General features: G+C 43.8%; 1 protein-coding gene across 7 annotated transcripts in view; it reads right to left on the bottom strand.

The window, feature by feature from the left end:
• The window catches only part of Srcap (Snf2 related CREBBP activator protein), a 50,773-nt gene extending 40,852 nt beyond the window's left edge, over positions 1-9,921 (bottom strand). For 4 of the 7 annotated variants that reach the window (XM_050165813.1, XM_050165820.1, XM_050165819.1 and 1 more), the window contains exons 1-4: positions 9,498-9,635; positions 7,964-8,039; positions 6,142-6,404; positions 2,913-3,164 (exon numbers count right to left, since the gene is read on the bottom strand). In XM_050165813.1, the coding sequence (XP_050021770.1) occupies positions 2,913-3,164; positions 6,142-6,195 (306 nt within the window). In that variant the 5' untranslated portion in view covers positions 6,196-6,404; positions 7,964-8,039; positions 9,498-9,635. Of the gene's footprint in view, positions 1-2,912; positions 3,165-6,141; positions 6,405-7,963; positions 8,040-9,497; positions 9,636-9,777 lie in introns of those variants that run through there. The other 3 variants (XM_050165814.1, XM_050165816.1, XM_050165815.1) reach the window with 3 other exon arrangements.
• Positions 9,922-15,455: the final 5,534 nt, after the last annotated feature.

The raw sequence follows: 15,455 nt of genomic DNA, 5'->3' as shown, positions 1-15,455 counted from the left end.
GCAACTAGATTAATAATGGCTACCAATAACAAAAAGCTCTTATTTTTACTAAAAGCTTTTGTAATTCATTAAATTTCTCATTAAGAACATTAAATTATTTGAAAAAAAAACTGTTTAACAAGTAGTTTTAAAAAAATTTAGACTAAATCAGTGTGTTAACAACGGTAATCCCATCACTTTGAGTGCTGAGATGGGTGGGCCACAGGGAGTTATATACTTAGTTCTAGATTTATGGCAGCCTGAACTAGAATTAAGATCCTGTATCAAAATCAAACAAAACAAACAGAAAAGGACCAAAGAGGGTTGGAGAGTTGACTCAGAGGTTAAGAGCACTGTCTGTTTTTTCCAGAGGTTCTGAATTTGATTCCCAGCAACCACATGGTGGCTCACCACTACCTATGAGAACTGGTGTCCACTTCTGTACGGCAGACATACATGCAGCTAACACTGTATACGTAACAAGTAAATAAATATTAGAAAGAAAGAAAGAAGGAAGGAAGAAAGGAAGGAAGGAAGGAAGGAAGGAAGGAAAGAAAGAAAGAAAGAAAAAGAAAGAAAGAAAGAAAGAAAGAAAGAAAGAAAGAAAGAAAAGGAAGGCAGGAAAGAGGCAGACAGAAAAGAGGATCAGAAGTTCAAGGTCATCCTCAGTCACAAAGGGAAGTCAGACTAGAAAAATAACAAGTTTGTGTAAGTATGTATGTACAGGACCATGATACACTGGAATCACTACAGCATGGCTACCCAAATCTGATGACCTTAGTTTTATCACCAGAGCCCAAGTATAGGTAGAAAATTAACTCTACAAAATTGTCCTCTTGGGGCTGGAGAGATGGCTCAGAGGTTAAGAGCATTGCCTGCTCTTCCAAAGGTCCTGAGTTCAATTCCCAGCAACCATATGGTGGCTCACAACCATCTGTAATGAGATCTGGTGCCCTCTTCTGGCCTGCAGTCATATACACAGAATATTGTATACATAATAAATAAATAAATAAATAAATAAATAAATAAATATTCAAAATTGTCCTCTTCACCAACACATGTGTGACACAGCATGCAAGCCCCCCCCCACATCATGTACGTGAGTGAACAAAGTAAATAATAACTGAAAGAATAAGGCTGGGCAATGTGGTGTATGCCTTTAGTCCCAGCACTCAAGAAACAGAGGCAGAGCCAGGTCATAATGGCTCACGCTTTAATCCCAGCACTCGGGAGGCAGAGGCAGGAGGATTCTTGTGAATTCGAGGCCAGCCTGGTCTACAGAGCGAGTTCCAGGACAGCTAGAGATACAAAGAGAACCCTGACACACACACACAAAAAAAGGAAATAAAAAGGTTAATGGACACCAAACCAAAGTTTAAATGGGTAGGCCGGAAGGGAATCGGGGGGATATATATTTTTACTAAGCTCCCAGATGTAACTACATGCAGTTACAGAAATTTAACAGGCTACAGACTATAAATAGGAAACAATCAATTTTAATACCAACACAACTTACAAAGTACTTCAGTACTTCAGGCTTTTTGTTGGTTTTTTTGTTTTTGTTTTTTTCGAGACAGGGTTTCTGTGGTTTTGGAGCCTGTCCTGGAACTAGCTCTTGTAGACCAGGCTGGTCTCAAACTCACAGAGATCCCTGCCTCTGGCGTGCGCCACCACCGCCCGGCTGTTTTTTTTTTTTTTGACTTTTTGACTTTTTGTTTTCTTTGAGATAATATCTCACTCTGTAGTCTAGATTGGTTCAAACTTTCCAATCGTGCATTATCACCCCAGAGCTCTAGACATAGAAGTATGAGCTACCCCATCTACTTAAAATAAATTTTTAAATTTTCTTGGTATTTTGAAACAGGCTTTCTCTGTGTATCCCTGGCTATACTGGAACTCACAGAGATCTACCTGCCTCTGCCTCCTGAGTGCTGGAATTCAAGGTATGTGGCGTCAACACCCAGCCTAATTTTTTCAATTATTTACTTTCAAAAATACACCACCCGCGTGAAGTTAGGCTGACTTTAACTCACGACCCTCCTTTTTCCACCTCCTACTGTAAGGATTAAAAGGGAGAGCCAATACACCTGCTTCTTACTTTAAGTCTGGTAACAGAACTCAGGGTACAGCTTGGTGGTAGAGAATTTGCCTAGTATGTGTAAAGGCTTGAGTTCAGTCCCCAGGAGTGTGAAAAGAAAACAAAGTCTGAGAGTAAACTTAACAGACACTCTTATTCTGAAAAATAAAAACTGGGGTATAACTCAGTGATAACAACACTTGCCTATAGCTGGAAAGATGGTTCAGTGGTTAAGAGCAATTGTTCATGCAGAAGACCTGAGTTTGATATTCACCATCATAGTGGCTCTAACTCCCAGTTCCAGAGGATCTGATGTCCTCTCTGAACACCAGGAGGACCAGGCATGAATGTAGTATATATATACACATAAGCAAAATACTCATATACACAAAAAATTATACTAATTAACCTTTAAAAAAATTGAACACTTGTCTAGCATATATGAGACCTCAGTTTAGTCTGAAAGAAAGAAGGTTGGTCCCTTTCTTTCCTGTATGAGTGTTTTGCCAGCAAGTATGTTTGAACACCACTTGACTGCCTGATGCACAAGAGAGAACTGGATCCCCTAGAACTGGAATTAAAAACAGTTACAAGCTACCATATGGGTACTTGGAATAGAACACAGGTCCTCTGGAAGACTAACCAGTGCTCAAAAATACAGAACCATTTCCCCAGTCCTCAAAGAAAGGGAAGGAGAGAGAGAGGGACTGGTTTACTTCAAGCAATATACTCAAGATAAAGAAGGAATTCACACCCTGAACTTACAGCTAAAAACAAAGACACATAAAATATCTATGGGATAATAGAATTAAGTCAGACAATTCCCATGAATCTTCATTGGCCTTCCCATACATACATGTTTAGCTTGCTCTGCGATTTCTGCATGGCTCTTCTCCCACTTTGGGCCCTTGTTGATTAGGTCAGCAGCCTGGGATAAGCTGAACCCCTCCAGAGGAACTGTGGTACCATCTGGAGGGCCTGGAGGTCCATCCAGAGAGGAATCTTGAGCTATATGTTGGGGGGAGATGCCACCTGCCCCACTAGAAGCTGGAGAACTAGATGAGGCAGGGGACACAGGATTGCTGCCTGTCATGCCGTCCGACACCATCTAGAAAAGGGGAAAATGATGGACAAAAAGGATGAGAAGCATTGTGGTAAATGTTTTAAGTACATTTTTCTATTCCACTTCACAACAAAAAAAGAAAAAACCTATTAGTCTCATTTTTTTTTTCTTGGTTTTTCGAGACAGGGTCTCTCTGTGGCTTTGGAGCCTGTCCTGGAACTAGCTCTGTAGACCAGGCTGGTCTCGAACTCACAGAGATCCGCCTGCCTCTGCCTCCCAAGTACTGGGATTAAAGGAGTACGCCACCATCGCCCGGCCTAGTCTCATTTTTTAATCAACGCCAACACTTTGTTGGTTTGTTTCTTGGGAGGGGGAGATGATGATGATGATGATGGAAGGAAGTTGTTACAGCTGAAGATAAGGTCTCACTATGTAGCCCAGTCTGGTCTAGGATTTACAATCCACCTCCCAAACACTGGGTTAAAAAGCTAGTGCAACCACACCAGGCTTGGAAATGAAGGTTTTTTGTTTTTAAAACAAAGTAATTAAAATGGTAGAGCCCAATTTCTAGTAAATATCTAACATGTAAGACATACATGCTGATACACACTACCTGTATTCAAGACTGTTACCACAGGGTTAGATGTATAGCTCAAACACAAAAACTTGTTTTACAAGACTACTACAAAGCATGATTTCTTTTGTTCTTTAACCCATGAGACAGTCTCACTTATAGAGAGTAACAGAGGTAGGCCTGTCTGTACCTCATGAGTGTTACGATCAAAAGAATGCTATGATTTCAAATTTAATGGTTCTTTTAGAACCTTGATTTTTTATTTTTTGGGGGAGGGGTGGTTGAGAGAAGAAGTGCAGCCTTCCTTTGGCTGTTCTGGAACTTGCTCTGTAGACCAGGTTGTCTTCAAACTCAAAGATTCGCCTGCCGCCTCTCAAGTGCTGGGATTAAAGGCATGCACAACCACCACCCAGGGAACCTTGATTTTACTTACATAAACTAAGGATCCACCTATGTAATAAATTTAAATTAACTTCAAATAATAGGAAAAAAAGCCCCCTAAACCTCTTCACTGAAGATGCAGGGGACGGAACTAAACACCACTCTCAAATATCCATACATTATTTTACACAGTATTGACCATAAAAGCAATAATTGAAAACAATGTCTCAGCACTCGGGAGGCAGAGACAGGCAGATCTCTGCGTTCAAGGCCAGCCTGGTCTATAGACTGAGTTCCAGAGTAGCCAGGGCTACACAAAGAAACCCTGGCTTAAAAAACAAACAAAGTCCCAACAGGGAAAATGAACTCACTCATGAAATTCACTACAAAACAGAAAGTCTCAGAGAGCATCAAATTCCTACTCCAGCTAAATGCTTAAAGACTACGAATCAAAATTTTCCAGAAGCTAAGAAAAATTCCAAGTATCAAACCCACTGGAGCAATGACAGAATGCTTACGTACCTGGACTGTGCAAGGCTATGCACTGAACTCCCAGCAACATATTTGAAAGCCCAAAGGGATATGGTTCAATTATAAAGTTTGCCTGAGCATGTACAAGGCCCTAAGTTCAAAGGTCAGTACAGTAAATGAACAAACTATCAACTGAGCTACCTTCGTGGTACAGGTCTACAATCCTAGGACTTAGAAGGCTGGGGTACATAAGGAAACATCCAACTCCCTCTCCTTCCTTAGATAAGGTCACATGTTCTTCAGGTGAACCTAGAACTCCCTACGTAGTTGAGAAGGACCTCAAACTTCTGAATCATTCTGCTTCCATCTTTCAAAGTGCTGGAATTACAAGTATGTGTCACCATACATGGTATATATAGTACTAGGAACCAACCCAGGGCCCAACTATGAGCCTTGTGCATGACAAGCACTGTACCAATTAAGTTAAACCCCAGCTCCACAAGAAGCCCTGTCTTATTAAGAGGGAAAAGCCTACTAAATACAAATGTAGAGCTAATTAATTTAAAAAATACCCCCCCAACTCCACACTCCCACAGTATGAGGAAAGAAATAATGCCTCACTTAAGGTTTACCCTGTTCTAGTTCCAAATGAAGTTAACCTATTCTCAGAGTCTACAGTCTTAGAAGCATTTTTCCTGCCTCCATTTCCAGTCTGTCCTAATTCGACCTCTAAGGTAAGAAAGACCTATGTCTTTTCTTTCCTTTCCTTTCCTTCCTTCTTTCCTTAACTGGTCTAAGATGCGCTAAGTAGACCAGATTGACATTGATCTCATAGAAATCTGCTTGTCTCTGCCTCTGTTTGCCATGATTAAAGGCATGTGCCACCGTACTTCTCAAGATCTGAACCCTTGGAAGCCTACATTATTATTATGTGAAGCAGAAAGTATATATATCTCTAAAGCTAGGCACGGTGGCACATGCCTTTAATTTCAGCCCTTAGGAGGCAGAGACAAATGGATCCAAGTTCAGAGCTAGTGTGGTCTACAGAGTTTCAGGACAGTACACAGATAAACTCTGTCTTAAAAAAAAAAAAAAATTAAGGGGCTGGAGAGATGGCTCAAAGGTTAAGAGCACACTGGCTGCTCTTCCAAAGGTCCTGAGTTCAATTCCCAGCAACCACATGGTGGCTCACAACCATCTATAAGGAGATCTGGCGCCCTCCTCTGGCATGCGGGCATACATGGAATGTTGTATGCATAATAACTAAATAAATCTTTAAAAAAAAAAAATTAAGCCAGGCAATGGTGGAGCATGCCTTTAACCCCAGCACTTGGGAGGCAGAGGCAGGAGGATCTCTGAGTTTGAGGCCAGCCTGGTACAGAGTGAGTTCCAGGAGAGCCAGGACTGTTACATAGAGAAACCCTGTCTTGAAAAACAACAAAAAAAGTATCTAACAGGCTTGACATGTTACAGTCCAATCTATCTGAAAATCCAAACTCAACTCCTCAGGCAGGTAATAAGACCTGTAAAACCATTTCTTTCTCAAAATCATTAGTCCACAGAGAATAAGCACAAGAACCCTCCCCACTTTCAAACCTGTGTCTGTAGGACTGGGAGCTGAGGATGAGCAGGGGAGGGGCTGCTCTGCATGGTCCCACTCCCAGGCTCCTTGCTGGATGCCTGAAGAATGACTGGGTTATTATCACCACTGCTGCAGGCCGAGGGGCTGGTGTCCGGCTGCAGGGCATGCTGGGAGCTGGCCTCATTCTGGGCCACCAGCCACCGGGACCTGCCTTCCAGGGCCCGGGGCCCACCAGGGCGTCCCAGCCTCCGCTCAGGTCCACCAACCTCTGGAGCACCTACAGTTGGATTAAAAAGAAAAAAAAAAGTAAAGATAAAATTAAAGGCTATTAAAAGTTTTTTGTTTTTTTTTTTTTTTTTTAGACAAATAGGGTCTTAGTACACCATACAGGCTGGTTTGGGACTTACTATCTTCCTGGCTCAGCCTCCAAAAAGCTGAACTGTTTCCTGGGATCGTGAGGTAGCTCAGTTGGTTACCCAGCACAAGTAAAACATGGGTTCAATCCCCCAACAAAGCATAAAACATAGTGGCATATACCTTAAATCTCAAGCTTGGGAAGTAGAGGCAAAAAGATCAGGAGTTCCAGGTCATCCCTGGTTACACAGTAGTCCTGTCTCAAAATGCTACTTATCCCCATGTTCCTTGAGCATTTACTATGTGTCAAATACTTGGAAGTACTTGCTTAGCTAGAAGAGGAAGAACATATTTGCGACATAGGGTGAAGAAGATTGTTTGAATCCAGCACTCCAGAGGTAGAGGTTTGGATTTCTGTTGAGTTTAAGGCCAGCCAGGTCTACAGAGTGAGTTCCAGTACAGTCAGTGCTACACAGAGAAATCCTGTTTCAAAAAACTGAGCGTGCATGGGGGATGATGATATATATCAGGTGTGGTGGTTCATACCCATAATCTCAGCACTTAGGGGGCTAACGCAGGAAGACTGCTATGAATTCGAAGTCAGTTGGGGTTACAGACTGAGATCCCTTCCCCTAAGGAAAAAAAAAAACTGAGGCGGGGGGGGGGGGGGGGGATGATAAAGGGCTAAGAACTTGGTTACTTGGTAGAATACTTGACTCTAGCAAATACTAGCAAAGCCCAAGACTTGATCCCCAGAATCACATGAAGTTGAGTGCCATAACTGTACAACTGAGGCAAGAGGATCAGAGCTATTCAGTTATTCTCAGCTATACAGCTTCAGGCCAGTTTAAACTATGGGAGGGTTTTTGGGTGTTTTTTTTTTGTTTTTGTTTTTTTTGTTTTGTCTTAAAAATAAAGAAGAAAATAGTGGGAGAACTTAAATCCTGATAGCTTCATTCCAAAACATTAAGAAGCTGGTTTGGTGGCACATGCCTTTGTTTTGTTTTGGGTTTTCAAGACAGGGTTTCTCTGTAGCTTTGGAGCCTGTCTGGAACTTGCCTCTAACTCAGAGATCTGCCTGCCTCTGCCTCCTAGAGTGCTACCCAATTTATTTTTTTGTTTTGTTGTTTGTTTTTGGCCCATGCCTTTAACCTCAGCACTGGGACTCTAAGGCAGGCATATCTCTGTGACTTTCAGGCCAGCCCTGTCTATACAGTAAGTTCCAAGACAGTCAAGGCTCTGCAGAGAGACCCTATGCCAGAAAGAAAAAAAAACCGAACCTCTGCAGAACACTGGGCTCCTAGTACTCTTCCCGGGAGTGCTGAGACTCCACTGTTGGACCATAATCGTCACACTCCCGTGAAAACACATGCAAAGATTTGAAGTCTACCTGGGTAAAAACCCACAAGTAACCTCTCTCTCATTATCAAACAGTTTCTCTATTAACATAAGCACAGAAAATTGTATCTGAAGTGAGCTCACCTGTGTGAGCAGAGACCACACCCCCTGTGAAAGTCTGCACTTCCACGGTGCCGTGCTGTAAAGAGGGAAATCACACCTAAAACAGTAGAGGAAAGCAGCAGTGAGCAAGCAATCCACATTTGTCAAGGCCTGTCTAAGACTACTCACACCAGCTTTCCGGGACCGCACACTCAAAGTCATCTCACATAACAGTAGTAGGAACAGTTCATGCTTCAGAAAAATAAAAATAACTGATTTCTCGGGAGGCAGAGGCAGGCGGATCTCTGTGAGTTCGAGACCAGCCTGGTCTACAGAGCTAGTTCCAGGACAGGCTCCAAAGCCACAGAGAAACCCTGTCTTGAAAAAAAAAAATGATTTCAGCTAGGCCTTGGGGGAATTTCTGGAGAAATGTATGAGCGATCAGAGTATTTATTATTCTTGCAGAATTCTGGGTTTGGTTCCCAGCATTCATGTGGCAGCTCACAACAGTTTTACCTCCAATTCCAGTGGCTCCAACCCACTCTTCTGGCCTGTATGGACACCTGGCATGAATGTGGCATATGTACATATGTGCAGGAATTCAAAAATACATGCAAAAGCAAAATAATTTTTTTGAAAAGCGTGGTGGCAACAAAAAATCGTGCTTTGTGTAGAGAATTTCACAGGGTTGTACATTCTAGTTGAATAAGGGCAGCGAGGAAACGAAACAACACAAAGTTTTAAAAGCTAAACTACTTGAAGAGACGGACAGAAACGTTACATCCAGAAGTTCACAAAGCCTTCTGGATGTCCGACTGCAGGTTTGCCTTTTCACTGTGGACTTAATAGGAATGAGGGTGGAGTTCCCAAAAACAAAATAGTTGGTCACAAGGAAAGGATCCTTCGAAATCTGTACACGCGGGATGGAACATCCAAAGAACTTTACAAAGAGCCGACATAAGGCAGGCTCCAATGAGATCCATGCTCCGGAAACAAGCAGTTAAACTATACAAGGCCCGGAAGTATTTGCCCAGTTAACTCCTGTCTAGGTGCAGCGCTGCCTGGCTTCACCCTCCACATTCCGGGGCCCGGAGGAAGTCCGAAACCTAGATGTTTGAACTCTTGACCTTAGTCTTCCCTGCAGTCTCCCAAGACCTCTCAGGAAAGTGACCCAGCCTGACCCCCGACCTCTGCCCAAGCATTCGCCACTCAGACGGTAGCCACGCCCCCGTCCGGCCGCCCACCCCACCCAACGTGCGCGCCAAGCGGGGGGGAGGGGCCCGCGCGTGCGCGGCTGGAGGCGGAGTGTGCCGGCGGCGCGCACGGCCTGGGGGGGTTCCCGCCAGAACCCAAAACCAAAGACTGGGTCGCGGGACTCCGAAGTCCGCGTCCGTCGGCGCCCTAACACCAACAGACCGCAAAAAGCTGAGGAAGGAAGGGTTCGAGCGCCAAGCCTTGGGCTCTCATAAATGGAGTATGGGGGGCACGCGCCCGGACTATTCGTCTCATGCACCCTTTCCTCTTCCTCTCTCTCTCCCCTAAGGGGAGGCAGGTTGGTGGGCGGGCAGAAGCGCACCTGGGTCCGTCCTCTCGGGGTTTGCTCGCTCACGCACGCGTGCGCAGAAGGGCAGGGAAGCCGCGCAGAGACCAGGTGCCACCAGGCCTGACAACCCCCTCCCCTTGGTCTCTATGGGCGCGCGCAGGCAGCCTTGCTCACCGGCCCCAGGGCCCCGGCTGAAGGTGCGCGCGCAGCACCCCGGGAAGGTGGGAAGAGGCGCGGGGCGATGCGCGCGCAGTCACCCGCCAGGGGAGGGGGGAGCTGGGAAGCCTCCGCCATCTTGTCTCCCTCTCCTTACCTGCGTCCTCGGGGGCGTGCTCACCACCCCCCCTCCCGCCGAGGAGGGGGGAGGGCCCCCTCTTGGTCGCCGCCTTCACCGCTTTAAATCCCCCTAAGGGCCGCCGCTAGAGCCACCCCCGTGCTCCCGCCGCTTCTAGTCGCGCCACGGAGATGCGATCAGTAAGTTGGAAAAAGAGGAGACGCTACTCCCAGCGACCCCGCCGCCGCCGCCGCTGCTCCCGAGGCCTCACCAAAATGGCCGCCGCCTTCTCGGCCGCCACCGCCACTACCACCACCACCACCACCAAGGCTCGTTATCGCTACCGCCGGAGCGGCCCGTCTTCTCGCGATACACAGTAACTGGAGGCTGGAGGGGCGGGTAGGCTCGCGTGCTAGCGTAGGACTCTTGTCTGGAGCGCAAAGCAAGGTGGGAGTTGTAGTCCTTCCCTAGGTTCCATGCTTGCCCAGCACGCTTCCGCGGATCTGAAGCCACTTTAACTCGAGCTGCCTTGCAGCTGCTCTGGGGAACATCCTTTGGGTTTGTGAGTTTTTTGTTTTTTTTTTTTTTTTTTCAGATCATCCAGTGAAGTCAAATTAGTTGTGGAACCTTAGCCAACAGTAGCTTTTTTTTTTTTTTTTTTAAAGACAAGTTCTCACAATGTTCTATGGCTGACCTGGACTAGCTACGTAGATCCGGCTAACCTTAAAACTCAACAGACGCTCCTGCCTCTGCCTAGGATCAACGGTGCGAGCCATCACTACTAACTGCAGTTGACTTTGTAGCATTGGTTTTTCATGAGCCCCCAAACATCTGTGCCATTAGTTTGCAGGTTTTCTGCATTAAGAACACTTTTGAGAGGCTGGGAAGAGAGCTCAGCGACGAAGAATATTGGCTAGTTCCTCTTCCAGAGGACCCAGGTTCTATTTCCAGCATTCACAGTAGCTCAACCATCCATAACTCCAGTTTCAGGGAACCGGACACCCTCTTCTGGCTTCAAAGGTCACTGCACATGGTACAACAGACCCACATGCTTGTAAAACGCCCATGCATATCAAATAAAAATCCTTTTAAAAAAATGCCTTTGAGAATCTGATATTCCCTCCCCATTTTAAGGACCTGTTTATAATCAGCAACAGTTGCAAGAAAGATCTTGAGAGCCCTTGCTTATATAGCAAGACCCTGCCCCAAAACATAATAATTAAAGCATGTGGGATAAAATAAGTCAGTGACAAACATAGGAAAAGACATTGTGGACAGTGGTGAAATGACAATTGAATAGAGACTGGAAGAAAGATTCTTCACAGCTAGGTGTGGTGGTATATGTATGCCTAGAATCCCAGCACTCACTGGTAGAAGCCAGCCTAGGGTGTGCACATAGACACATACAATAGGAAATACTCTAAACTTCAAGATTATCATATATATATAGTCTTGCAGTAAGTATGTTTGCTTTTTTTCAATTTAGTACTTTTTTTAAAATATTTCTTTATTATGTATGTTCTGACTGCATGTAAACCTGCAGTCCAGAAGAGGGCACCAGATCTCATTACAGATGGTGAGCCACCATGTGGTTGCTGGGAATTGAACTCAGGACCTCTGGAGGAAAGTTGTTTTTTGTTGTTGTTGGGTTTTTTTTAAATAATTATAAAGGCAGAGCTGGAGAGATGGTTCAGTGGTTAAGACTGGCTGCTCTTCCAGAAAACCAGGATTTGAGTCCCAGCAGCCTCATGGAAACTCCTAATAGTCTCTAAGTGTTGTCTTAGGGATCTTAACACCCTCTTCTGAATCAGAGCCATACACATTCAGACAAACACTCAAAAATAAAATCTCAAATTACAGAGGTAATAAATGTTTGCCTTTGTAAAGATATAGTATAAATTATTAGCAAAAGCATTCCTGATGAAGGTTAATATTCAGGAAGATACCTATATGTTTTTCTTTGGGTTAGCAAAAGCATTCCCCACATGTCCTCAGTGCCTGCCCAGAAGTAATCAGTGTTGAGTCCCTCATATTTAAATGATACCATACTATATATTATTTTACACTTTGCCTTTTTGGTTGTAATATATATGTAATACCTTTCCAGATAATAGTAAAAGATAATGGGACCAGGTGTGGCACTCACCTTTAATCCCAGCTCTCAAGAGGCACTGAACAGGGCAAATCTCTGTGAATATAAAGCCAGCCTTGTTTACATAGTGAAGCCCCCACAGATATGCCAGAAGGAAGGTAAGGAAAAAAGATAAGATAAAGGTAGGTAGCGGAAGAGAGATGTCTCAGTAGTTAAGAGCATTGACACAGACCAGGGGGCCCAAATTCAGTTCCTAGGAACAAAAGGGACCAACAAGAAAGCTTGCAAACATTTTGAACTCTTCTGGCCTCTTTGTCACTGAAAGCACACAATACAATGCACACAGACAAATCACCCAAGACACATTTTAAATTTATTGTATAGTGTTCCTCCTGCATGTACACCTGCAGGCCAGAAAAGGGCACCAGATCTCATTACAGATGGTTGTGATCTACCATGTGATTGCTGGGAATTAAACTCAGGACCTCTGGAAGAGCAGCCACAGTCCTTAAACTCAGCCATCTCTCCAGCCCCCGACATTTTAAAATTTTTTAAATAAAAGTGATGAACAACTTTAATCCCAAACATTCAAGAGGCAGAAGCATGGAGATACAGATATCAATACCATTCTGGTCCACAGTGATTTCTCCTTCCCAAAAACAGAAGAGCTGGGTGCTGGTGGCACACTTCTTTAATCCCAGCACTTGGGAGGCACAGACAGGTAAATCTATGTGTTCAAGGCCACTCTGGTCTACAAAATGAGTTCCAGGACAGCCAGGGATATACAGAGAAATTCTGCCTCAGTAAACCAGAGTAATAATTAATAATGTACACTGAGCTCTGCTTCACTTTGGAATAGCTGAAAGTTGGGTGTGGCGCTGTATGCCTAAATTCCCAGAGCTCAGGACTCTACAAGAGTCAGCCTGGGGAATGGGAAATGGTTCAGTGGGTAAAAGTGCTAGCCACCTGAGCTTGGTCCAAAAAACTCTTTTTGGTATTGCATTGTTTGTGTTTTGAGATGGGATTTCTCTGTAACCCTGGCTGTCCTGAAACGTGCTCTGTAGACCAGGCTGGTTTCAAACTCACAGATACAGGCCTTAGAAAAGCTTAATAAAACCGATCATAGAGATACTCAAATCCAAACAGGAATTTAATGGAGAACCAGTTTCAGTGTTGCATTTTAAGTTAAAGAGGAACAGTCTAAGGTTTTCAAACAACCAGCTTTAATATATCCAGTAACCTTACAGGAATTGCCAAATGATAGAGACTATGTAAGAGCTAACTGGACTCCTGTGTCAATGTTAAATTTGAGGAGATTCAAGGCAGCAATAAGGCATGCATTCACCTTTTGTGAAGCAAATGTTAAACTTGTGGTCAGCCTGGCACTAGGGAAATTCACAAGAATACACAAGGATGACCACAGATGAATCTCTTAAGTTAATAGTGGATAGTGGGACTGAACTGGCCTTCCCATGCCTTCAGATTGAGAACTGCCATAATTGCCAAGCCTTTACCCAGTAACTGACGAGAGCAGATGCAGAGATCCACAGTTAACCACCAGGCCAAACTCCCAGAGTCCTGTCAAAGAGAGGGAGGAGCAGTAATATGAGCAAAGGAGTTAAGACCATGATGAGGAAGCCCACAAAAAGAAGTGACATGAGTTAATGAGAGCTCACCAAATCTGGACTGATAGTTATGGACTGCAGAGGGCTAAACTAGACCCCCCCCCCCAATGCAGGTAACAGTGGACTGGGCAGTTTATGAGGCCACTGGCAATGGGTTCAGATCTATCCCTAGTACATGAATTGGCTTTTTGGAACCCATTTCCTATGGAAAAATACCTTCTTCAGCCTGGACTCGGGAGGCATTGGTCAGGCCTCAATGCAGTGATGGGACAGTCATTGTTGACTCTCCACGGGAGGCCTTATGCTCTCTAAGGAGCAGATGGAAGGTGGGATTAGGTGGGGCTAATGGGATGAGAGAAGGGAAGCAAAAAAAAAAAAAAAAAAAAGATTGTTTCTTCACTATACCTTTACAAGAAAAAGAATAATTTGCCGTCACAGTGATTATTTATAATAATTCTCAACCTCCTAAGAGACATCAATGGAAGATTCTCTCTTAGGGAATGTTAAATAAAGTGGATCTAAGCCCTAATGAATCTGTCCAAAAGTCAGAATTATATACTATTCTCATACTACTAATTTTTTTTTTTTTTTAGTTTATCGAGACAGGGTTTCTCTGTAGCTTTGGAGCCTGTCCTGGCACTAGCTCTTTTTGTTTGTTTGTTTGGTTGGTTTTTTTGTTTGTTTGTTTTTTTCGAGACAGGGTTTCTCTGTGGCTTTGGAGCCTGTCCTGGAACTAGCTCTGTAGACCAGGCTGGTCTCGAACTCACAGAGATCCGCCTGCCTCTGCCTCCCAAGTGCTGGGATTAAAGGCGTGCGCCACCACCGCCTGGCTCGGTACTAATGTATTTTAAGAACCCTCTCAACATATTTACCAGTTGACAATATACAGAGGAGATTGGGCACATTCAGGGTAGTATGGCCTTACAGAACACTGTGTACATAATAAATAAATAAACCTTTAAAAAAAACCCAACTATTAGTTTTAAATGTATTGGATTGAATTGAACTTTTATATATTATATACAAATTTTGTATATTGATACAAATTTGGGATTAATTTTGTTAGAATATACTGTACATTTGTTTCCAATCTTGTCAAGGTATTGTTCCTATACAGCTCATTTAACAATGTAAGGGCTGGAGAGATGGCTCAGAGGTTAAGAGCACTGACTGCTCTTCCAAAGCAATTCCCAGCAACCACATGGTGGCTCACAACCATCTGTAATGAGATCTGGTGCCCTCCTCTGACAAGCAAGCATACATGCAAGGAATGTTGTATACATAATAAATAAATCTTTAAAAAAAAATGTAATGCAAATTTCTGGTTCTTGGAAGCTATTATTACCAAATGTTTAGGATAATAAGGAAATGCAGGTTAGTAATTAGTTACCTATTACAATTAAACTTGGCATAATAAATGTTTTCAAGGTTAAACACATTTTTTTTTAATTTTTTAAGCTTTATTTTATGTGAATTGGTGTGAAGGTATCAGATCCCCTGGAACTGGGGTTACAGAGAGTTGTAAACTGCAAGTGGGTGCTGGGAATTGAACCAGGTCCTCTGGAGGCACAGGCAGTGTCCTTAACCTCAGAGCAATCTCCACAGACCCTACATATATTTTAAATAGACAGGTTGTCTTCAAACACTTCAAAGATTGCAGAATGTACCATTTAACATGTTTTAATAACGTAGGTTCTTTTTTTATGACAATGAGACATGTCTACTCCTGGCAGCACCAATCTACTTCAGAGAAGATAATAGGCACTGAATTAATTCTACATGGAGTTTACTTTCTTTCTGACAAAAGTAAATCACTGGGCAAGAAAACGCCCTTGCCTCAACTGCTGATAGTATGCTGTCCTAACTGGACAAGCAGGACACAAAAGATTGACTGTCAAACCTTATCAAGACAAGATGGGGGGGGGGCGGGGGCTGGAGAGATGGCTCAGAGGTTAAGAGCACTGTCTGCTCTTCCAAAGGTCCTGAGTTCAATTCCCAGC

Source organism: Alexandromys fortis, unplaced genomic scaffold (genome assembly GCF_014885135.2).
Source record: "Alexandromys fortis isolate MF-2015 unplaced genomic scaffold, M_Fortis_MF-2015_v1.1 scaffold_146, whole genome shotgun sequence".
Lineage (NCBI taxonomy): Eukaryota > Metazoa > Chordata > Mammalia > Rodentia > Cricetidae > Alexandromys > Alexandromys fortis.
The sequence above is the reverse complement of the archived record's forward strand: the minus strand, read 5'-3'. Positions and strand labels throughout refer to the sequence as shown.